The 24,254-nt window shown below is 32.5% G+C and overlaps 2 protein-coding genes across 6 annotated transcripts; both read left to right on the top strand.

Annotated features, from left to right (window-relative positions):
• The first annotated feature begins 17,257 nt into the window (after positions 1-17,257).
• On the top strand, positions 17,258-22,003 carry LOC105768663 (methyl-CpG-binding domain-containing protein 2). Of its 4 annotated transcripts, none has more exons than XM_012588731.2 (6): positions 17,258-17,438; positions 18,018-18,150; positions 19,188-19,806; positions 20,362-20,415; positions 20,582-20,718; positions 21,503-22,003. In XM_012588731.2, the coding sequence occupies exons 3-6, from the start codon at positions 19,205-19,207 to the stop codon at positions 21,730-21,732; spliced, it is 1,023 nt and encodes a 340-aa protein (XP_012444185.1). In that variant the 5' UTR covers positions 17,258-17,438; positions 18,018-18,150; positions 19,188-19,204; the 3' UTR covers positions 21,733-22,003. The 4 variants fall into 4 exon arrangements, with proteins under 4 accessions (XP_012444185.1, XP_012444183.1, XP_012444182.1 ...); XM_012588729.2 differs by having other exon boundaries at positions 18,015-18,150; XM_012588728.2 differs by having other exon boundaries at positions 17,258-17,441.
• Positions 22,004-22,146: 143 nt separating this feature from the next.
• Positions 22,147-24,012, top strand: LOC105768664 (uncharacterized). 2 transcript variants are annotated; one of them, XM_012588735.2, is made up of 5 exons: positions 22,147-22,522; positions 22,615-22,702; positions 22,833-22,944; positions 23,042-23,596; positions 23,775-24,012. In XM_012588735.2, the coding sequence occupies exons 1-5, from the start codon at positions 22,366-22,368 to the stop codon at positions 23,832-23,834; spliced, it is 972 nt and encodes a 323-aa protein (XP_012444189.1). In that variant the 5' UTR covers positions 22,147-22,365; the 3' UTR covers positions 23,835-24,012. The 2 variants fall into 2 exon arrangements, with proteins under 2 accessions (XP_012444189.1, XP_012444188.1); XM_012588734.2 differs by having other exon boundaries at positions 22,600-22,702.
• Positions 24,013-24,254: the final 242 nt, after the last annotated feature.

Raw genomic sequence — 24,254 nt, 5'->3', positions numbered from 1 at the left:
TTCTATTAGCCCCACCATCTTATGCACTGAAGAAGCTGAAACTAGTACTGTAAACATGACCTAGTTTTATATCTTAAATTCAAGATTTAATTAAAAACCAAGAAGATGGATGTGAGGAGTAGTGGAAACTTGAACTTGGGTTATAAAATTAATACAAGTGCAAGGCAAGTTGTGGTTTAATTCGTTGGTAGGTTTGGTATTTTTAAAGAGCTCAGATCAGAGCATGTGCTTCTCCTTACAAATTTGAGATTGTTTAACAAGAGATCAGATTCCGAGTCTAGAAGCGAGTGTAGTCGCACGCACTGGATCTAACCTATATTTTCTTCATCAACACAACAGCCTATATTAAAAGCTTCTCTGCTATCATGTTCACACTCTGCACTGCATTGGAAGCAAATGAGGCGTATAGTTAATGACTAATTTCTCCATGTTGGAACTAAACCCAACCCAATGAAATACCACCCACGCAAGTACAATTGATATTTTTTTACTCTCGAAAAATCAATTCGATAATTATGTCCAACCTAATAACATAATATATCAACAATCGATGTAAATTAACCAAATATTACAAGCAAAAAATAATAAATTGAGACATACAATTTTTCACAATTTTTTACATGGAAAACCCATTTAAAGTAGGTAAAAATCATGGGACTTTGAAAGTGCAAAAAAATTCCACTATGATCAAAGGCTTACTACAAGATTACAATCAAGTCATAATAAAGAGTATACGACTAAAACTAGGTTATCAACAAATAATTCCAAGCAAACTTCAAGAGAAAAGTTAAAAATATCACCAAAAAATGGGCTGACTTTGAAAGCTGAAAACCCAAAGCTATAGTACCCCAAGCAAGAATTGGATTGTACACATTAAGAATCTTCGAGTCTACTAACTACTGTAAAAAATCAGCTCCAATGGACACCAAATGGACCTCTAATAGAAGAAAATATGAAGGTTATTAGTCTATGTAAAAAAGTTGTTTTCTCTCTCATTTTTCTCTTTTTTTTTTCTTTGACTTGCAGCACACACACTCTTTTATGTTTCAACAACCCCACAAACTATATATACGTAGGGCACGTATGGAAGTGGGCTCCCGCATCATGGGACCAACCACAGCCCAACAAATCTCCCCCTCCTACTATGTGAGGATGTTCACCATACCGGCAATCGAGCAACAAGCCTCAAACTTCCTTCTTGGCAAGGCCTTGGTCAATATATTTGCACAATTATCATCGGTATAAATTTTCTCAACCTTTAACAACTTAGCCTTGAGAACTTTTCGAAACCAATGATACTTCACATCAATATGTTTAGACCAAGCATAGAAAGTCAAACTCTTACCAAGATGAGTTGCACTTTAGCCTAGACTAAAAAAAAACTGACTAACAGTACCAACAACATAAGCCAAGTCCTATATCGTGCATATCATCACATCTATCAAACTACTCATGGCTGAAAAGTAGGGAACTTTTTGTATATCTTCCTTCTCTTTCTCTATTAAAGGACTTTGCTTGACACTCACTTTGAACTGCAAAGAAAAGGGAGTGCTCACCATTTTAGCTTTATCCATATTAAATCTTTGAAGTACTTTCTCAATATACCTTTCACGTGAAAACCAAAATTTATTGGCCTTTTTATCACGTGTCAATCTTATGCCAAGATTTGCTTTGCTAGCCCCAAATCTTTCACAGCAAAAGGACTTACTCAACTCTTGCTTCAACATGGCAAATCTAGAAGTATTACGATCGACAATAAGCATATTATCGAAATAAAGCAATATAATAATGAAATCATCATAAAAAAAAATCTCTAAATGAAAACACAATGATCAGTAGTCTTCTTGTAGTCATTCTCCCCCATAACAAACTCAAACTTCTTTTATCATTACCTTAGAGCTTGCCGTAAACCATACAAACTCTTCATCAATCACCACACGTAGTCCTGTTTTCCTTCTGCAACAAAACCTTTTAGTTGCTCCATGTAAATCTCTTCCTCCAAATCACCATGAAGGAAAGTAGTTTTCACATCCATTTATTCAACCTCTAAGTCATAATAAGCTTCCAAACTCAATAAAGTTTTGATAGAGGATATTTTCACAATCGAACAAAATATTTCTTCAAAGTTAATCCCCTTTTTCTGACTATAACTAGACCTATTCATGGGTCGAGCCACTCGGCCCGGCCTGAAGGCCCGCCCGAAATGTGGGAGAGTTTGGGCAAAAATATAAGCCCGAAAAATAGGTTTTGACAAAAAATAAGGTCTTTTTAAAAAATAGGCCGGCCTTGGGAAAGACATTTTTGGCCCGAGCCCAGCCCGAATTCACGAAATGACAAAAAAATTTGCCTTTTTTTTTAATATTACTTTCTTGTTGTTTCCTCCCTATTTTGCTACTATTTTGTTCTTATTGTTTGGATATTGTATAAATATTTTATTGTTAATTTTGTTATTATTTTAAAGACATTTGTTAATTTTGTTATTATTTTAGAGGCATTTGCTTGTTAAGTTGCATCTATCTAAGTGTTATTTAAGTATATATATTTTTAAAATTTTATTTTCAATTTGATAGGAAATATTTATTTTGATGTTTTTAGTATTTTTGATGTGTTATATATATTTAAAAATTATATAAAAAATATAAAAAAATTAATACGGGCGGACCGGGTCAAGCCCGAGTTTTAGCATTTTTATCCGGGTCAGGCTTAGGCAAAATTTTAGGCCCATTTTTCAGGTCGAGCCCGGACCTAACAAATGGGCCTAAATTTTTAGCTGAGCCCGACCTAAACCCGGCCCGACCCATAAACACCTCTAACTGTAACCTTTGACGACCAATTTAGCTTTGTACCGTGGAGTTGAATTATCTTCTTGCTTCAAACTGTAAACTCACTGATTTCTCAAAGCTCTCTTACCCTTTGACAATTTCACCAACTTAAAGGTATGATTGTGATGCAAGGATTGAAGTTTATCCTTCATAGCTTCAACCCAACTATCTTTGCATTTACTCTCCGTAGCCTTTTAATAACACTCTGATTCTCCCCCGTTAGTCAAAAAACATACCCATCAGTAGAATACCTCATAAAAAATCATCGATCTTTAGTTGATCTCTGAAGTGGAACAGTTGGTGAAGCTATAGGTGCTTGGTGTTAATCAATCTCAACCTTATCTATAGGAGCATCAAAATTAATTATACATTGTTGATCAGCAATGTTATCTTATTGTATGTCATGCTGTATAGGATTCGGCGAAGAAGCTAGAGGAGCCAAATCCATGTCGATCAAGGCACCACTACTTTATGGATTCATCTTCTCTGTCTTGTTAATGTCTTTAATGGTTTGATCCTCAAAGAAAACCACATCTCTACTTCTCACAAATTTCTTTTCAATCAAATCATAGCTAATACCCAAACTCACCATGATAGTAACCAATGAAGATACATTACTGAGTCTTGGCATCCAACTTAGATCTCTCATCTTTCGAAACGTGAACAAATGTCTTGCAACTTAGCACACACAGGTGATCATATGCCACGTTTTTACCAAACCAAACCTATCTGGTACATCACCTTACAAAGGAATACTAGGAGACATATTAATCACATGTGCAATTGTATACAAAGCTTCAGCCTAAAAAGATCGAGGCAACTTTGCATCTGAAAGCAAACATTTGACTCTCTCAATCAATGTTCAGTTCATTCTCTCAGCCAACCCATTCAACTATGAAGTCTTCAGTGATCTCTTTTGATGTCTAATTCTTTGTAATCAACAATAAACATCAAACAATTCTTTGTACTCACTACCATTATCAATACAAATGAACTTCAACTTCTTCCCAATCTCTCTCTCAATTGAAGTTTGAATTTGTTTAAACACATCAAGTACATGGTCCTTTCTTTTTAATGCATAGACCCAAAGCTTCCACAAACAGTCATTAATGAAAGTCACGAAGTAAATGAAACACTAAATAAGAACAATTTTGCCTTTTTGTACGAAAAAAATTCTTTAAAATTCAAAAATAAAAATAAGGAATATAATTACTAGAATGTTTTATCCTTCATTTTATACTTCCAATATGAAGCATTAAACAAGAATAATTTTACCATTTTTGCACGAAAAGTATTTAAAATCCTAACTTAAAAACATAAAGAAACTAATACAAAACCACGTCTCTACATCATCTTAACTGCTTAGATACATAACTGTGATTGATTTCTACATTGCTAAAACTAATAATTCTTTCAATTTCATTTAGTAAACATTGAGCATCAATTCTTGATTGCCAAACTCAATATATATTAGTTATCAATAAAAACTCGACAATATTCATCCCTTAGGAAAGTATATGAAAGTATTTTGTCTATGAGTAGGGGATATAAAAATTTCAAAGCAAACAATACAAGCACAAAAACTTTGGAGATAAAAAGAGAGGTTTCCTTCTTGTGGGTTTAGCAGGCATGAGTCATCCTTTCGGATCACGATTTCCAAATTATGTAGGTAGTGGTTTTTAAATTTAAATTTTTTAATTTTAGAGAGTTTTATTTTTAAAAATTTTTCATCTATTTTTAAGGAGTAAATGTGAAATTGATAAAAATTGTAAATATTGAGGGTTATAAAAGTTATTTTGTCTTTTTTCATAATTACCACAAGTTAGTTCAGGACCATGATTTCTAAATCAAGAAAAATACAAGGGTTCAATCTCTCAAAATTAACTTACGAGGGACCCTAATCTTAAAATTTTAATTGGTTATTGTTATTTTTTGGGTGAGAGATGGGTGACAATTAGGCTATAAAACAACTGGTTGGGTGTCTAACACCCCTAACCCATATCCGTTGTCGGAACAGGGTTACGGAGCATTATCAGAGTTTACATTTCAGAACTATAAAAAATTTTAAAACATTTAATTCATATCATCGATCACAGCAAAACCAATCAATAGCATACATATTGTCCCTTATATGAGCCCTCGAGGCCCTAAATACACATTAGAAAGAAATCGAGACTAAATTAGAAACATATAGAAATTTAAGGGAAAAATAAAAATTTACAAACTGTAAGGGTCACACGGCCAAGAGACACGCCCGTGTCTTAGGCCGTGTAGGAATTCAAAATAAAGATACATAGTCGTGTCTCAGCCCGTGTTTGTCCTCGTGTAAATCACTGAATTGGGTCACACGGCCAAACCACAAGCCCATGTGCTAGGCCGTGCACCTCACACGCCCGTATGTCAGGCCGTATGTTAGGGCGTGTAAAACCTGACTTGCAACCCTTTGAAAATTACAAGGGACACACGACCGTGCTACCAGGTCGTGTGTCACACACGGCTAAGTCACACGCCTGTGTCTCTGCCTGTGTGGACGAAAATAGGCTATTTTGCAAGCCATTTTTCTCACCCTTTTTAACATGTACCTATAATCCCTTTTGCACATATACATAATCCCTCAAAAGGCACCAAAATCATGTGTAATCAAGCCAAACACATATGGTATAATAACATCTAACCAATATGCACAAAGGCACCTCATATGACAACAATAAAACATTTATAACCATGTACTCAATTTGGCCAAAATAATTGATTAAATTCTAACTAAGTTTGCATCATTACACAACATGTAAATCACTTACCAAAACATACCATTTGGTACCAACTATACCACATAATCATTAGCACCAAAATACATATATGCTTACTATGACAAAACACCAATTCACAACAAGTTATATGTCATATCTAATATACACATTCAACTATTTTTCTATCTACCATCATTCAACCATAACAAGTCATATATCAACCATTACAAGGCTACTTATATACACCTTATAATACATATCATTTTACCAACACAAGGCCAAAATACAAACTAACCAAATGGTCATTTCCACAACCAAAACACATAGGCTAACATTAGCCAAAAATACTTATACTACCATTATAACTTTAACCAAGACATCAATATCTACCGATATAATCGCTGGACAGTGAGATAAATCTCCGACGAGCTTCCAACACTATCGAGCTTCCGATAATCTGAAAAGTAAAGAAAAACAACAATGTAAGCAATGAATGCTTAGTAAGCTTGTATAAACTTTAATCATATCAATATATTTCCAATATGAAATTTATATATATCAAGAATAATCATATACCGATACCACACGATTCATGAAACCAAATTCAATAACTCACAAAATGAGTAAATCCACAGCATCACTTATACATATTATCCCTAGCATAGTAGGATTTTAGACAAATTTATACTCTTCCAAATTTCTTTATTTTCATTTGCATTTCATTATTGTCTACACCCGTTCCATATGCATAACACACAAGTTGTAATAGCTCGTTTCTGAGTCTGATCAGAACAGTGGTTTTGGAACCACTTAACCAAGTCAAAATATTTATTTTATTATTTTAATAAGTTTTATAGCATGAAAGAATTACCATGTGAAAATTTCGTAAAGAAATTTTACCGATTAAATGGTTAATTCGGTAAAAAGGCCTAAATCGCATAACGCGAAAAATATGAGTTCTATTAGTAAAATGACTTAAATGATTATGGAATTAATTATATGAGTCCTTAAATGGCAAATATACCATGAGTTATATGGATGGACGATTATGGGTTATAAAATGTGAATTCCATGTTGACTTTATAAGGTTAATTTTGTAAAATGGTATTTAAGTTGAAATTAATTCAAACAAAAATGATATAATGGTTCATTCATCTTCTTCATGCCGATTTTAACAAGATAAAGAAGAAATTTTAGGGCTTTTGCATTCGGTCAAGCATAGATTATCAATTAAGGTACAATTTTCGTCTCGTTTTTAATAATTTCTACGTTTTTGAGCTCGTTGCAGCTCAATCTAGCTAGCCCGTGCCTTAATTTCTTAAATTATTGGTGATTTTGAAATATGTCATTGTTGAATACATGTGTATTTTAAAGTTTCTTGCTAGATTATTAATGGTTGTTAATAGATATACAAGTTTTATAAAGAGAATTTTTACAAAAATGAGCATTAAGGATTAAATTGTAAAAGATAGAAATGTGGTGGTTAGAAAGTGAATAAATGAAATACATGGGTTTGTATGGAATACATGAGTATTCAGCTAAGTATAAGTATAAAGAAGTTTTGTATATTTTGTGATTTTGTGAATTAGGGACTAAAGTGTCAAAATGTGAAAATATGAGGGCTATTTTGTAAAATGGAAAAAATATATGTATATGGGTTGAATTGAATGATTTGGAGAATAAATGGGTTAAATTTGAATTTGTATATAAATCGAAATAAACAAATACCAGAACTTGATCGGGGGAAACAAAAGTTAGACGGGTAGACAAAAGTATCCGAGCAAATACGAGGTAAGTTCGTATATAATTAGAATCGAACTTGTTATATATTTTAAATGGTTGAATTGAATATTTGTATGAATGTGTATTAAAATATTAAATTGAATTTCCTATTGGTTAAGTACTTCAAATAAGTACCGAGTCCCGTTTGAACCGTAGAAAGTCGTAGGATACAAGTGACATGTCACTAGAGTTATCGTTTGGTCAAGCTCTGGCATTTGTTGTGGACTCACAACAGCTCGTATGAGCTTACCGTTTCACCTCTTACGAGATTACCATTTCAGCTCTTACGAGCTTATCGTTCAGCTCGATAGAGCTTACCGTTTACCAGCTCAAGAGGAGCATACTGGTCATGGCTCGAAAGAGCGTAAATTATGATGAATTGATGGATTTTCGATCTATACACTTAGTTTGTATCACCCGAGTATCCCTCGATATTTTTGTAGGTTCAACGGGCATTATACATATATGTGTTGTAAAGATTATTTAATATAAGAGTTATATGATTTACAAGGATTATAAATTACATGAAATACATGATTTACATGGTTTATAAACTACATGGAATACATGATTTACATAGGTCATTTGTTATATGAATATATATGAATTATATGGATGACACGATACATTTAGCTATTTGACTTGGATCGATGCTATGATATATGATTTATATAAATTAATGATTTAAATGTCAAAAGAGTGTTATATGTTTGATTTCATTCTTATGAATGGATGAATATGTAGATGTGAAATGACAAATTTTTGAATGGTGATGTGAATAGGCTTTGTGGACAAATGAGTTGGTTTTAATTGCTTTAACGCTAAATGTTAATTTGGTAGGTTTAATTCTATATTATACAGGCTTATTAAGCTTAATGCTTATTCCGTTCATTTTCCTATGTCCTATAGATTTCGGAAGCTAGCTCGATTTTGGACGAGGCCGGAGACTTGCTATCAAACTATCCAGACGATTTTTGGTACTTTTGGAACCTGTAAATATTGTAAATATGGCATGTATAAGCTAGTTTGTGGGTTGATTTATATGGTCACTTATGTTGGTGAATGCGGTATGAATTTTGGGGTTTTGATCAAGCTATGTGATATGGCTTGAGTTGGAAATGTTTGGTTTGGTATGGAAGCATTATGTGTTATGTTCATTTTGTGATGAATTTGATAAATTGTGTTTTGGTTTATATGTCTTAGTTGAGTAATGATATGAATGTCTTATAAATTAGTTTAAGTTGATAAGTTTAATGCATAGCATATATGTTTGTGATGTTTGATCATATGTTTTTGCAATGAGAAATGCTAAATGTGATTTTTATACCTTGGTTTGGTTTGAAGTGAAATGATGAGTATATATTGAATGCGATTTGATTATTTAGGTATGGTTTCAATTGGTAAATGATGATATTTTAATAAGTAGGTTTTGTTTGCTAAATGGATAAAAACAAATTGGCTTTATAAGTGACGTTTTGGCATAATACAAAGTATATGAGCTTGGTATGATTCTTGTGAAATTGGCATGTCTTGATTCGATATTTGTATTTGTGAGATGATTATTTTGATCAAATGGGAAGCAATTATATTGGTTATTTACTTTTATTAATGAAATTTGGTCTTTTAGTAATACTTGTTTGTGTTTAAATTTTTGTCTATTATGCTGTATGAAAATGGTATAAATTGAGCTAATTTCCGCAAATTGATAACATGCAAATTTGTCAATGAAGTTGGTTAGCCATATGTTGGTAATGGTATTCATAAATGGTTTTGTTTTACCGTGTCAAGAGCATGTATAAAGTTTATAAAATATTAGGTTCAGTCATGTAGTATTATTATTAAGGTCATGCATGTGTTTGCTTATTAATTAGTATAATATTTTGAATGCTTTAATTAAGTATTAGTATAGAAGCTAGGAAATGATATATTAGATATTCAATTGGATATATATTTGTTATATGAATTGAATGATATATGCTTGATTATGATTTTGAATATTGAAATTATATAGTGTGCGGACATAGTTTTGTTTTATGCAAATTGGGTTGAAATATTTGGATGAGACAAGGATATTGATGTGATTGAATTTTTAAAACACAGTTGTTTATGAATTATAGGTAATTAAGTATGAAAGATTATATTCGGTCATGTTTTCTATATGTGCAAAAAAATGTTGATAAATGACTGTGCGAAACTGTGTTATGTCTGGTAATGCCTTGTAACCCAAATCCGGCAACGGATACGGGTTAGGGGTGTTACACAAGTCATAAGCATATCATTTAACCATAGCCACAAGCTAGTGCATTTAAACATATCCCTTTTCAAATTAATCACATGATAAGTCATTTCATAGGAAATTGCATAATTTAGACCTTACCACTTTTTCATGAGCACAAACATATTTTCATTTGAGCACTTACCATTTTAATGCAACTTATAAGTAAACAGAATACCATTCACCAACAGCTTGATACTTGCCTAAGCATCAAAAAACAACACATGTTAGCTTACTTGAACATATTTCATATAAATTCAACATTTGATAACCTTATTTTCTTGACATGTCACACTTGAGTTTATTACTCGTCTCCACTTAAATAATTTTCATGTATCAACATATCAAATATATTCATATATGTACATGTCATGATACATATCATTCTCTTACCGTTTCTTCATATATATATCATCAATTTCAATATATCAATATATCCTCTACCATCATTTTCGTGTATTATATATATACATGTATTAGTTCGTACCGAACTCATATCATCTCGTAATAGAGCATTTCTCGTTGAACCACTAGAATAATATCGGATAGGCGGGAATCTCGCACACTATGTGCCAACATGTAATCGAAACCACTACTATCTCATATCTCATATCTCATATCAGTGCTCTCTCTCGAGCCATAAATGGGTCTGCTCACACCAGCTGTCAGTCAAAACGTAGCTACACGGTACTGCTCACACAAGCTGTAAAGTAACCGCAACACATGCCAGAAACTCAGCCATGGGTAGGACGTATGTAACAGCCTTTTTTTGACCCTAATCGGAACAGTGGTTTTGGGACCACAAATTCGAGTCTGAAAAATATTTTAATATTATTTTCTATGTTAATTATGTGTGAATTTACATATGTGAAAGTTTCGTGAATTAATTTTATTGTTTGTGTGCTTAATTTGAAAAAAAAAGGCTTAATCGCGTAAAATAAAAAATTGATGGTTGATTAAGAAAGTGCCTAATTGTTGTTGTCTTTATAAGTTTGAGGCCTTATGTTGTAATTTATCCAATAATAATAGGTAATGGATGGCATAATGATGCTTTGTGATTTATATATATAAATAAAAGTTAAAATAATAATAATATAATAATATATGTTATAATAAAACAAAACATTAAAAGCCACCATTTTATGTTCATCTTTCTTCACCGAATGTAGAAAAGAAAAGCAAGGTTTGAAAGCTTGAAACATTCGGCCATTTTGAAGCTTCATTCAAGGTTGGTTTTTGTTCGGTTTTTGATAATTTTTACGTTTTTGAGATCGTTGCTTTGAATACTTCAAAACCCATATCTTAATTTTGTGAATTGTTGATGATTTTGAGAAATGACATTGATGAATGCTTGAGCTTTGTGATAGTTGATGATGGAATATGAAAGGTATGTGAAAGATTAACATGTTTTGTCTTTGAATTTTTGATGAATTTGAGTAATTAGGGTTTAATTGTAAAAATAAATTTTTGAGGGACTAAAATGTGAAATAAATGAAATATGTGGGCTTGTATGGACACTAGGAATATTCAGCCCTTAAGGAGTGTAGTCAAATTTTGTGTATTTTGTGTTTTGAGCAAAAAGGACTAAATTGTAAAAAGTGTGAAATGTTAGGGGCAAAATTTTAATTTGCCCATTTATGTGTTTTTAGGCTAAATTGAATAGAATGATGTTTAAATAAACTTAATTTGAATATGCTTAGATCAAGAATTAAAGAAATCGGATTTGGATCGAGGAAATACAAAAGTGGTCGAGTAGTCGATTTAACAGTCGACGACATCCGAGGTAAGTCTATTAGCATATAAATGTTGTTGAATTTGCAAATATATAAATGTTATTTGTTGAATTGAATTTTGTGGATATATATGTGTATTGGCCGAATGTGTGATAAGCCAGGAAGTTTTATTTCGTGTTTGATTCGATCGAGATACGTTGTCCGAAAGCCCGTACGAACCTTAGGAATAGATAGGATACATATGTCATGACATAGGATTTCCGATATGTGTTATCGTGTAAGACCACGTCTGGGACGTTGGCATCGACTTGTGTTTACGTGTAAGACCATGTCTGGGACATTGGCATCGTATTTGATTCGTGTAAGACCCTGTCTGGGACAATGGCATCGATATGTGATTACATGTAAGACCACGTCTGGGACGTTGGCATTGTACGAGTCTTTCGACTATCCGAGTATCCTTTTTAATTCCGAATGGTTTAACGGGCAAAGATAAGTTGTGTACAAATGTATAAATCAGGCTAAGTGACCAGGTATGTGATAGTTGATTATCTATTTGAAAATAAGGTAAGTTGTATACTTGAATTGATGATATGAAGTTATGTGAAATATGAATTATGTGATTGCATATTTGAATATATATGTATTCGGCCTTTGATGTATATGTGCATTGAGGAAAGTGATGATTGGTTATATTAATGTTCAATTGATTATTCGGTAAAGAGGGAAATTATTACAAATTATATAAGTTTTGATATATATAAATTGATAAATTTAATTATATGTGAAATTATAATGATTTATTACTAATTGTCTAGCTTAATTTATCTAAATGATTAAATGTTTATTTGCTTATGGCTTATTAAGCTTTAATAGCTTACTGTGTGTAATCGCTTTCAATTTTATAGATTTGGAAGTTGGTTAAGAGCACGGGAATCGTCAGAGAAGTCTATCACACTATCGACTGTTTTCGGTATTTTACTAAGTTTGAATTTAAATTTATGGCATGTATAGTTTAGTTAATATGTTTGATTTTTGGGTATGTAAATATGAGTCATGCAAAAATGGCTTATTTATTTTGTTAAGCATGGTTTTTATACTGTTGATCAAGTGATAGATATGTTGATTTTGGTATTTCAGCTATGGCATATTTATTTATGTGAATTATGTTTGATATGTTTTGTTAAGTAGATGGTAAATAATTTGGCATAGGTGAGCTTAGTTAAAGCATATAAGTGAAGTGAGTTTGGTATAATATGTTAATCTCTGAATTGGCTATGGTGTATATATATATATATGTATATTATGGTGTTTTAGTCATGTGCTTGGTAATGAGGTAAATGATATTCAAGCTTAATTAATCTTGGTTATGTGTTATATATATATATATATATATATATATATATATATATATGATATGTGTGATATGTTTGTTTTTAGTCTTAGTGTTTCGCTATGGTTTATTTATAAGTAAATATATGTGAATCTTGTTTGATATGCTTTGTTAAGGTATTGTTATGTAATTTAGTAATTAAGTGAACTCGGAAATGGCATATTTTGACTTATGATTTAATGGCTAAATCTTGTACAATTTATGAGGTTATTTATGGATGTCAATTTGTTATGAAATAAATTAGGAATGTGGAGTATTTAATAAAGGTACGATTTGCTCATGCAAGTGGACTTAATATTCGATTTTATATTTGTAAAATGATATAAATTGTATGGATTTTTTTATATGGCTAAAATGGTGTATTCATATGCATAAACTTGTAATAGATAAATATGCATGTTTTGGTCTTTTAAATGATAAATATAAATGATTTCAAGGTAGGTTTAAAATTTATGAATAAGATACATACAAATTCGGGTAATGATAGTTAAGTGAGTAATACAAGTTTGAATTTAGCTTTTATAAATTTATTGGATTAGTCGATTAAAGGATAAGTTGATTTGTATTGAGCGTATATAGTTTATGATTGAATGATTTCATTGAAGTGGTCATATGTGTATAATATAATGACATCAAAGGTATGTACGACCATAATATAATGTTACTAATGTTGTAAATGTGATTGGACATTAAGTTGTATACATATTGGTTTTATTATGTACATATCTGAAGTTATGAAATGCAATGTTTGATATTTAGATAGTGAAATTATGTACGGACATATTTTCTATATATGAAAAGTGAAGATATATGCTTGAATATGATTTAATTATGAAAATGTCATTAATACGATGGATTTAGGAAATCAAATATTGAAAGTATTATATAATTTAACATGACGCTGATGTATACAATTTTGGTTCGAATTTGTTAATTATAGAATATGTTCGATTGAGCTTTGATGTATGTTTAAATTGAATTAGTTTGAGTTTTGAAATGTGTTTATTTGTGATACATGCTTAGTAAGGTATGATTGATTTGAATTGTAATTATCATTTTATATATTTGAAATTAAAATAAGTAAATTGAGGATATTCAAGTTTGATAATGTTATAAATGTATCGTTATTCTTTGGTGTATGAAAGGAGATAAATGATTGTGCTGAACTGTGTCTTGTTCGGTAATGCCTCGTAACCTTAATCTGGTAACAGATACGGGTTAGAGGTGTTACATTTTATTTGGCCAACACCCAAAACACGGTAACCCCTAATGACATGTCATTTTTATCCTAAATATTCCTAAAATTCAAACGGGACTCAATAATCGTCGTGCGTCGTTGAATTTTCTCATTTCGTTATAAGCTAAATTGTATACTAACATATATATATCGATTCATTTTCAATAAAATTTCATATGCATTCAATTTAATCAACATTATACATAGTATAGTTCATACGAGCTTACATGGCTAAATTATAGAAATATCAAAATTTAAGGGCATTTTGGTAATTTTTCATTTTCCTCGATTTTCCACCCGATCTTGATTTAAATTAATAATTTCATTCAATATATTAATTTATACAATAAAAAAATCCATTTTATACAATTTGGTCATTTTGACATTTTTACAAAATTACTCATTAAGTTTTTATTTTATTCAATTTAGTCCACGAGCTCAAAACATGCAAATTAACCATTTTAACCAGAATTGAGCTTAGCGAATGTTCATGGTATCCAAAACATCCAATTTATGTGACAATTTCACATTAAATCCTTGTACTTTTATTAATTTAATAAATTAGTCCATAATCGAAAAAATTCATCAAAATCACTTAACAAAATACTTTTAAATACAAATAAAAATTAAAAATTCATCATCTAACATCAAAAATCATAATATTCATCAATGGAAACATTCAAAATTTTTAATAGTTTCAAAATCAAAAGTACGGGCTAGTTGGACCTAGTTGCAACGATCTCAAAAACATAAAAATTACAAGAAACTGATAGTTAGGGGCTTACATGCAATGGATTTTCTTGGCTGAAATTTTCAAGCTCCCATGGCTTATTTTTGCTTGTAGTTTCGGTTGGAGAAGATGAATAAAAAAGATGATAGTTTTGTTTTATTTATTTTTATCTCTAATTACCTAATTACCAAATTACCCTTACCTAACTTTAAAAATTACTCAATTGCCAAGCCATGCACATCCACTATCATCTTTAATGGTCTATTTACCATATAAGGACTTCCACTTTAAAGTTCTATAGCTATTTAATACCTTTAGCTTAAAAAATACAACTTTTTCACTTTACGCGATTTAGTTCTTTTTGCTTAATTAACTATCGAAATGATAAAATTTTCCAACAAAACTTTAATACCACATTAATTACACTCTGTAAATATTTATAAAAATATTTATAGCTCGGTTTATAGAAACGAGGTCCCGATACCTTATTTTCTAAAACCACTTGAACTTAATAAATCATTTATACAACAAACATCACTATATCAAAACCCACCTTTTTAAAAAAAATCATAATTAACTCGTAAATAATAAATATAACATTTAAAAATTTATTCGTCGAATTTGATGGTCCCAAAACCACTATTTCTGATAACATTGAAAAACGGGCTGTTACAGAATGAGACCTAGCATGATATTAGTCACTTTATTGATCAAATTGCTAACATTTTAGATTTTCATTTGGTCTCAACTTTTATAATAACATCAAACAGTTAAAATGACAAGAAATTTCCATCTTTCTTGGTTTCATTTCACATTTCACATTAAATTTACAATTACAATATTGATTGAATCTTCTCATTTAAAAAAATATTGATTTTTCATTAAAATACCAACTTATTTTTAAATATTAATATAAAATATATTTTAAAGGCTTAACTTTTAATTTCAATTTTACAGATTTTGAATCAATGGATAATTTAATTATTGCCTAAACCAAAACGTAACCGTTTCGAGATTTCAAATTCATTGAAGAAAGAAAGAGATCTACAACAAATCACCGTCGATTTATTGCTTAAATTCAAAAGAATGTATCAAAGAAAGCAATAAATCTATGATATTACTTTATTGTTTTTTCCTTCTAATAATATCAACTCGCTTCTTTTTAAAATAGGTAAACTACAAAATAGTCATTTTTGTTTATCTCAGGTTACATTTTAGTCACTTATGTTTGAAATATTATGTTTTAGTCACTTATGTTATTATTTTGTTACGAAGTGATCACTCTTCCGTTAAGTTCCGTTATCTCCCTAACGGTAATCCTACGTGGCAGTCTAACTAGATTTTAAGTGCCAACTTAAATTTCCTAATGGGATGAGAATAGATTTTTAATTAAATAAATTTAATTAATTAAAAATTTTAAACTCTAAATCTTAGTTAAAAAACCGTTCATCTCCCCCTTTTTCTAGTTTTCTTTGAGGGGTTTCTCTAAGACAAATTATGCACCTGTAAAGGACATCAAAAGAAACGGCAGCACGAGCATGGCCAAGGTGGTGAAATCATAGGCGGTGACACATGAGACATACATGTGAACTTTTCGGGGTTTTGGGCTTGAAAACCTCTTTTCATTTGAGTCATGGTATTGTAAACAACAAATTGGAATTCTTGGGTTTCCTTCCTAGCCATCAGTTTAAAAGCTTTTTTTTTTGTTTGTTTCTTGCTTTGAGGGATCCATTCTGACACTAAAAAATTACCCATTTTTCTAAAAACTTAAATCACATGTAAATTAGTATGAATCTCCAACACCCTACATCAATTGCAAAAAAAAAGAGTTCATAGCTTTTGAGACGCTTTAACAGTTAATTCATGCTTTAATAACGGGGAACCTTTAAACAGTGAATTCCAACACTCTATATCAATGGCAAAAAAAAAGTTCAAGATTTAAAAAAATTTGTTAACCCCAGTAAAGTTAAAAAAAATAACTGGGAATTCAAGCTTTTGAGACACTTTAACAGTGAATTCAAAACTTAAAATCCATGTATCTCTCATTCAAAAAATAGACTAAAGAAACAATCTTTAACAACGAATTCAATAAAACATTAAACATTAAAGAAACAAAACGATGCATTAAGTGATTGAAGAATGAAAAGAACTCACCAATTAATCAAGAAATTAAAGATGCAAAAACCCAAGTGGGGGAGATCAACGGTTTTTTAACTAAGACTTAAGGTTTTAATTTTTTAATTAATTAAATTTATTTAATTAAAAATCTATTCTCATCCCATCCAAGTTGGCAGTTAAAATCTAGTTAGATTGCCACGTAGGATTACCGTTAGGGAGATAACGAAACTTAACGGAAGAGTGATCACTTCGTAACAAAATAATAACATAAGTGACTAAAACGTAACATTTCAAACATAAGTTACTAAAATGTAACCTGAGTCAAACAAAAGTGACTATTTTTGTAGTTTTTCCTTTTAAAATTACAATATAGAGTTTTACTGTTAATAAATTATAATTTCTAATTTTCACTATTCTTTCCTGCCATTTGTTTTATTTGGGCTTCGTGCTTTCTGTTTCCGAGGAGAAAGAAGAGAGATCACTGCGAAACAGAAAAAGGAAAACTTATTGTGGCCGTACGATTACTCCTCATCAACGGCTTTGATTTGCTTGTTCTCTTAGATCCCTCCTTCCTTCATCGTTCATCTCACCTCCTTTGGTCGTAAGATCTTCTTTGTCTAATCCAAACCTCTTAATTTATCCCTTAAACTGTTGACGTCTTTCTGGATAGATCGTCTTTTTACTCATCCGATCGGATTCTGCTATTTGTTTTATCGTCATGCATCAAGTAAACTATTCTTTGCTGTTTTCATGAAAACGAGACAAGTACGATGCATTTTTTCCCTTTATTTTTCCCTTTGTTCTTGGAGGAATGCCGTCTGAACTCAGCCTTTTTTTTTTAGTAATTTCAAGGTTTGGTATTTTTAGTTTAGGTTTTGATTTCTGTTGTTGAAATTTGTTGTTTCCAACGCTGTTTTAGATCTTGCATCTTGATACTAATAATAAAATATGTGTTGAAATTTTCAAGAAGTGGTTCCTCGCTAATCTGATCTTTTTTTTTTTTTAAAATGATAACCTCATGAATTATTGGATTTATTTTATTTTTTGACTTTTTTGTTCCTGATTTGCCAGCTCGATTCGTTTCATAGAGTATCGTTAATCTGTTTTTAATACCTTGTGCATATATTTGTCTTGGATTTTAATTTCTAATTGCTTGTTTCTTCAAATAATGTAGTAGGTCTCTTTAATTGAGCAATATTACAATGGGAAAACTACGCCAATGGTAGAATAGCTCGGTTGCGTCTACTTGGCTATCAAAACCTCATATAACTTGCCTCAACTGATAGATCATCTGCTTTTGCTTTCACAAGGTCAGTCAATGTTTAAGATGTCAATAAGACTGAAATGTGAATATATATTCCATAATTAACCTATTTTCTTTCAAGATATAATTATTGTTATGTTAAGGAGGTTTTTGAATTGCATACTAGCGTTCATTCTTACCAATGGTGCATGAATTATTTTTTCATTTATGGAATTTAAAGCCAGTAATAATAATATTTGAAAGAAATTCATATGTTTCTAGATAGGCATGATTTAATGGAAAACACCCATTTTAAGAGAGGGAGTGAAAGACCAAAGAGGACATGGAAGCTATAAAATAGAACCTTTCTGATCATGTGATAATCTTGATAAAGCATGGCACAACAATATTATCCATTTCTTTGATAATATATAGTTAAGTAAAAAGCTTTGTTTCTTGTTGCTATTAATTTAGTCACTCCTATTTAGGCTGCAAACATAATTTAAGAAGAGCAAGTGAACTCAAAGGTCTTGACATAGTTGATTTATTCCCATATTGTTTTTGAAAAGAAAATAAAATCTTAATTTACCCTCTCTCTAAAGTTATCTTTCAAGTGTTAAAAAAGAAGTAAAATTAAGACTTTTGTTTACTGGAAAGTCATTTATTTGTGCTATTGTGGTCAGTCTCAGCATTAACCAAAAGTATTTTGTTACCATACAATTCAATATACTCTTTACAAGTTTTTGGTTTAATCATAAGCTAGATGCAGCAATAAGTTAGCGTGCGCATTGCTCTAGATCAAAAGAGTTAAAGCAATAACAAAGAACATTGTGATATCAGGTTTTGGTATCCTGAAAATTCTGTTTACTTTTGCTTATGGAGTTCCTCTGGTTGTGTTGGGAATCAATGCAATGTATGTGCTGTCCACACACCAAGATCCATGCCATTTCCTATACATTTTCCTTTTGTAAATGCACAAGCTTGTAAGAGAAGTAGGTTCAGTGAAACACCTACTTTGTGCTTCATATAAATCAAATGCAAGTAAAGGTTAATGATAATTTTGACATTTGGTTAGCTTAGTAATGTATTCTGTTCCTGTAATAGGCCGTCGAGATATTGAAATGCAGTCACCTCCTGAAAAAGCTTTTGTTATGTTGAAAAGGGAAGCAACTGACTTGGCTGGGTCAAGTTTTACAAGTCACGTGGATAGTACTTTCCAAGATGCTGTAAATGCTGCTGCTTCTTCTGCTTCATCATCCTCTTCAGATGATGACTCTCAGGTGACACAAAATGAAGACGACCTTTATAATGGGAATACTTCTAAACAGTTGGTGCTTTATGATCCTGCTGTTAGTAGTACTGTTGGTTGTACGCCTCCTGGACCCATTCAGTGCCGACCTCCTGTAGGTCCAAGATTTTCTTCATCAAAACTATTGCCATCAGTTGGGGCTTTCACTGTCCAGTGTGCCAATTGTTTTAAATGGAGGCTTATACCAACAAAGGAAAAGTATGAAGAAATAAGAGAACATATTCTAGAAAATCCTTTTGTTTGTGAAACAGCTCGTGAATGGAGGCCTGATATCTCATGTGATGATCCAACGGATATCTCTCAAGATGGCAGCCGCCTTTGGGCAATTGACAAACCAAACATTGCTCAGCCTCCTCCAGGCTGGCAAAGGCTTCTACGAATAAGAGGTGAAGGAAGTACCAAATTTGCAGACATGTAGGTTTACTTCTCTACTGAGGCAATCCTTAACCATTTATCTTTTAATATTATTTCTTTAATATCTATTCTTTTTCTCCTGTTGTATTATTCTATTTTTTGATGTTTTAGTATCTTTGCTATCTATGTGCAAGTGTGTGGAATATTCCCCTTGCATTCTTTAATAGTCTTTTCCCACTTCGTTTGTAATCATACATTTAGATATTGCTTGTCCTTGGCCTCCTTGGAGCATTCGTAGACTATTATGGGCTTTATTTGAACTGATTAATATTTGCAGACTTAGGTTTTTTACATTATCATAAGTAGCCTTAAATCTGCTTCAATTCTTATTTGATCTTAAGCCACAGCATTGCTTCTTTTTATTTTACTGTTTGTTTCTTCAATTGGGAGCTAAGAGTTATGCTGATGTTCAAGACTTGGCATCCGTAACCTAATTGTTAATCTCGTCATGACTTGTGAGATGATCAATACATTTTCTTTTTCCAATAGTAAGCAGTGAAGCCAAACTTGGTGTTAAATGGTGCAGTTTTAATTTGCATTTTCTGTGTGTTTCAGCTACTATCAAGCACCAACAGGAAAGAGACTGCGGTCAATGGTGGAGGTGCAAAAGTACATAATGTTTACTTAAGCTTTTATTTTATTTTTATTTACCTTTTCTTTTCTTGGTTATAATTGACTACTGGATAAGTAGTTGGCAGTCACATACCATTCATACCTCTCCCAGTCCCTGAAATTTCTGTTGATACTTCTATTCACAGTGTTTCTGACTTTGCAGGTACTTGATTGAGCATCCTGAGTATGCAACAGAAGGGGTAAACTTGTCTCGATTTTCATTTCAGATTCCCAAGCCTTTACAGGAAGACTATGTGAGAAAGCGCCCTGCCCGTCAGACAGCCTCACATGATAATGAAGGTATGATGAAGGCACTGATATTGCATTTTTTATGCACCGAAAAAAGGATCATTTTGTCAAATGACTGTTTTAGTCATGTAATGGATGGAGGATGTGGAATATGCTACTTGAGAGATTTGAGTTATCAGAGACTTTGTTTGATTGTAATTTCCATATATTTATGCTATTTTTAGGTTATTTTATGTTTTTTATTATTATTTTGATTCCAAAGTATTTGAGTTCTAGGTTTTGATTAGGTTAGGGATGATGATATTTGAGATGCCATCTTTTTCTGGTTTTCTCCCCAGATATTGTCTGCTTCTCCCTGATTGCATCCGTCTATCTCTAGTTTTTCTCTAAATTTCTCCTATCTCTATTTCCCTTGCTTGTGTTTGTCTGAGAACAAAATGCTGCCGATGTTAAGATGTAGCTGTTTGCAACCCATTTAGAGGAGAAAGCATAGCTTTGAAACTTCAATCCCTTGAGCATTTGCCTACATAGACTGGATCATCACTTTTGTTTTGGGATCTTTGTTTCCTTATATGTCTTGGACTCTATTATTCGTTTAACCCTTTTTTCCATAAAAAAAATGATATTATCGTGGTAACTTTGAAATGGAAATATTGACAAGGAGATAGTCCTCATTCCTTTTATTTGTTTGTAAGACATTCATTGGTTTAAGTTGTTGAGATTGTGCCACTTACAATAAGTCCAGACGGATATTAGCAGGTGGAATCTTTTTCTGCATGCTGCAGCAAATATGGGTGGCTAATAGAAATCTTACTTGTGTTTGTTATATATACAGTGAATCCGCTAGCTTGGGCTGGTCCCGAAGACACAGAGGTGCAGCAGGGGCGGCTAGCACTTCCACCTCCTAGTGTTGAGGCATCAGTTTCTGATTCACCATATCGGCCAGCAAAGCATGCAAGGAGAACCCCATCAGAACATATGTACCCAAGTAATCAAGTGCCTAATAAGCATGGTAGCAAGGTAGAAATGGGCAGTGAGTTAAGAAATACCAATTATGGCGACTGAGACTCGGTGGATGAAATTGTTTCTTTTTCTCTATGTTTTGTTCCCTTTTTTGTGTAATTTTTTTGGCTCTAGAACGCTAAACAGAAGTCAGAAAGGTTGGATGGTAGCTTTCGTTTTGCAAGGAGGAACGGAATCTAGAGCATGTTTGACGGGAAATATGTATTTAAAAATTATTATCATTATTATTATGACATTGTATTTTGTATCAGATGTAAGAGGAACTAAACGTAAAACTACACATGTATGAAGTCGCCTTCAAACATTTTAATCATTCATTGGTTCATTTTTTATATACAGAAGAAGAAAGTAAACAAGGCAAACAAGTCAGTTTGGGTGGCCGGCCTTCGTATATTTAGCTTTATCAATTTTCCCAAATTCGGACATATGTATGTGCACGCGTGTCAAACTGTAAATGAAGCGCCAATTGTAAGGTCTCTAAGAATCTCGATACTATATATGTTTGTTTGATGCGCAGATGACATGTTTGGCACATATATTAAAAGTGCCTCTTCAACGCAGCCGGCCGGCCTAGCATATGGCAAGCAGTTCATAATATATATGTGTTTTGGTGAGGAGGGGGTGGGGGGATTCCTTCTTAACTTGTAGGTGTTTGATTAGATTACACGGGTAGGGATGAAAGGGGGGAGGAACGCAGTGAGTGGGAATGGGCGTATGTTAGAGAGAGATGAAGATCTTGTTCTATTCCGGGAATTGCATAAACGTGAAAAGGATAGAATTGCCACCCTCCTTCAGCCTGTTTCCGATGAGTTTGAACCAAATGGGTCAGCAGGTACCTACCTAGTACTGTACATAATAATATTATCGTGTTTTGTCGACAAATATATATATAGCAATACCACATACTAGTCTGTTCTGCTGCAGGAAATTTTGCACTCTACAGAATAGCATCCGGGAAGAAAGGATGCGGATACCAGTTTTTCCCTGATACCATCAAAAATGATTATGATTGGTTTGTTTTTTAACTATTTTCATCTTTAACTTCCTTCCTGTCAAAGAAATTATGTTCCTTAAATTCCATTCAAATCACGTGTATTACGTGGTGTAGTTTTAATTAATTATCGGTTCTCCGTTTTGGATAGGTTAAAAACACCACCCGCAACCCCTCTCTTTCCGTCGCTTGAAATGGAAGCAAATGCCGCGCAACCTGTCGTCCAACGGGAGTTACCTATCATTCACCCACCTCCTTCAAGGGTACGTTTGCTTGTTTGTTTCTTTCAGCTCTACCTCTTGTCAGTGTCACTTTAAATCTCAAATTACTGTATAATCGAATATATTTTATTAAAATCAGTTTGCAGGCCATAAAGAGTCCAAAAGAAGCATAAATGGAAGGGCGAAATCTCCAAATCCCAAGCCAAAAATCCCTTCAAGATCCATAACTCCTAGTCATAGGCCAGTGGTAAACAACAGCACCAAAGTAGCCAACTATGATCCTCTGAAAAGTAAACGAACAAATGTAGGTACTGCCGACATGCACATGGACTTTCTCACTTCAAATCTGTCCCAAAAGCTAGCAACAACTCAGACCACAAAGCCTAGGAGTAGAGGTGTGTCGCCATTGGCAAGATCAACCATACCAATCCAATATCCCACGCCTCCTAATCGTTCTTCTTCCGCTAGCCGAGGGCGGGCAGTGCTTCACCAAAACGCTTCGACACCAAGGCAGTCGTGTTCACCTAGGGCTAGAGGCCGGAGACAACAAGAAGCCACCAAACCCACACAACCATTCTTGGGGAGCAAGATGGTAGAGAAAGTGATGAATGCTAGGAAATCCATCTCAAGCATTAATGATAAAAGCCAAAGGGATACAAAACAAAAGTTACGAGGCTCCGCTACCAAGCATTTGGTAAATTTCTTATACAATACCATATTGCTTCTATTTAATATAATTCCAACCTAACCGAATTTCATCTTCAATCCATGGGTACTCTTTAACACAAAGAAGGCCACCTGCCTTTGGAACACAACTATAATTTGTGACCTTGTATTAATTTTGTTTGTTTGTTATTGGCATGCATTTACAGGAGATTAAACGCGACTCCACCCAGCTTGGCGTTTTTCACAGACGCAGAGAACAAGGCTGAAGGAATTTCCTTGTTTGGCTCTGGGATTCTTCCGAAGATTTACATTTTCTTTTTAAATGTTTGTGTAACATCAGCTTCATGCATTCTTTTGACTCTAAATGTATTGTATATATACACATGTTGGAACCCAAATCTTGAGACTCAAAACCAGGCATTATCTTGCTAGATTTTTCATAAATTTCTCACTCCCACCGTATCAAAATGCTTGGCTTTGCAGTTTAAAATCCTTACTTCAAAATTAATATTAATATACAGGACTTAAATTGTTGGGTTCTAGTTTGGTCGTATAAACATAGTTTCAAGGTGGCGTATTTTTTGCATACCCACAAAAACAGAGTTGATGTCCTGTCCAGTCTACCGTAGACAGTATTACTGCATGAAAACGCATATATTTTCAATTTAGTAATTTTATTTTATTTT

Source organism: Gossypium raimondii, chromosome 5 (genome assembly GCF_025698545.1).
Source record: "Gossypium raimondii isolate GPD5lz chromosome 5, ASM2569854v1, whole genome shotgun sequence".
In the NCBI taxonomy this organism is placed as follows: Eukaryota; Viridiplantae; Streptophyta; class Magnoliopsida; order Malvales; family Malvaceae; genus Gossypium; species Gossypium raimondii.
Note: the sequence above shows the minus strand (reverse complement) of the source record. Positions and strands in the feature narration are given on the sequence as shown.

Bases quoted from the DNA above. Each gene is read 5' to 3' on its own strand.
- LOC105768663 (XM_012588731.2), top strand. From the start codon at position 19,205: ATGCAGTCACCTCCTGAAAAAGCTTTTGTTATGTTGAAAAGGGAAGCA. The intron at 19,807-20,361 runs GTAGGTTTACTT...TGTGTGTTTCAG, and splicing joins AGTACCAAATTTGCAGACAT to CTACTATCAAGCACCAACAG. The intron at 20,719-21,502 runs GTATGATGAAGG...TTATATATACAG, and splicing joins AGCCTCACATGATAATGAAG to TGAATCCGCTAGCTTGGGCT.
- LOC105768664 (XM_012588734.2), top strand. From the start codon at position 22,366: ATGAAAGGGGGGAGGAACGCAGTGAGTGGGAATGGGCGTATGTTAGAG. The intron at 22,703-22,832 runs GTTTGTTTTTTA...CGTTTTGGATAG, and splicing joins ATCAAAAATGATTATGATTG to GTTAAAAACACCACCCGCAA. The intron at 23,597-23,774 runs GTAAATTTCTTA...ATGCATTTACAG, and splicing joins GCTCCGCTACCAAGCATTTG to GAGATTAAACGCGACTCCAC.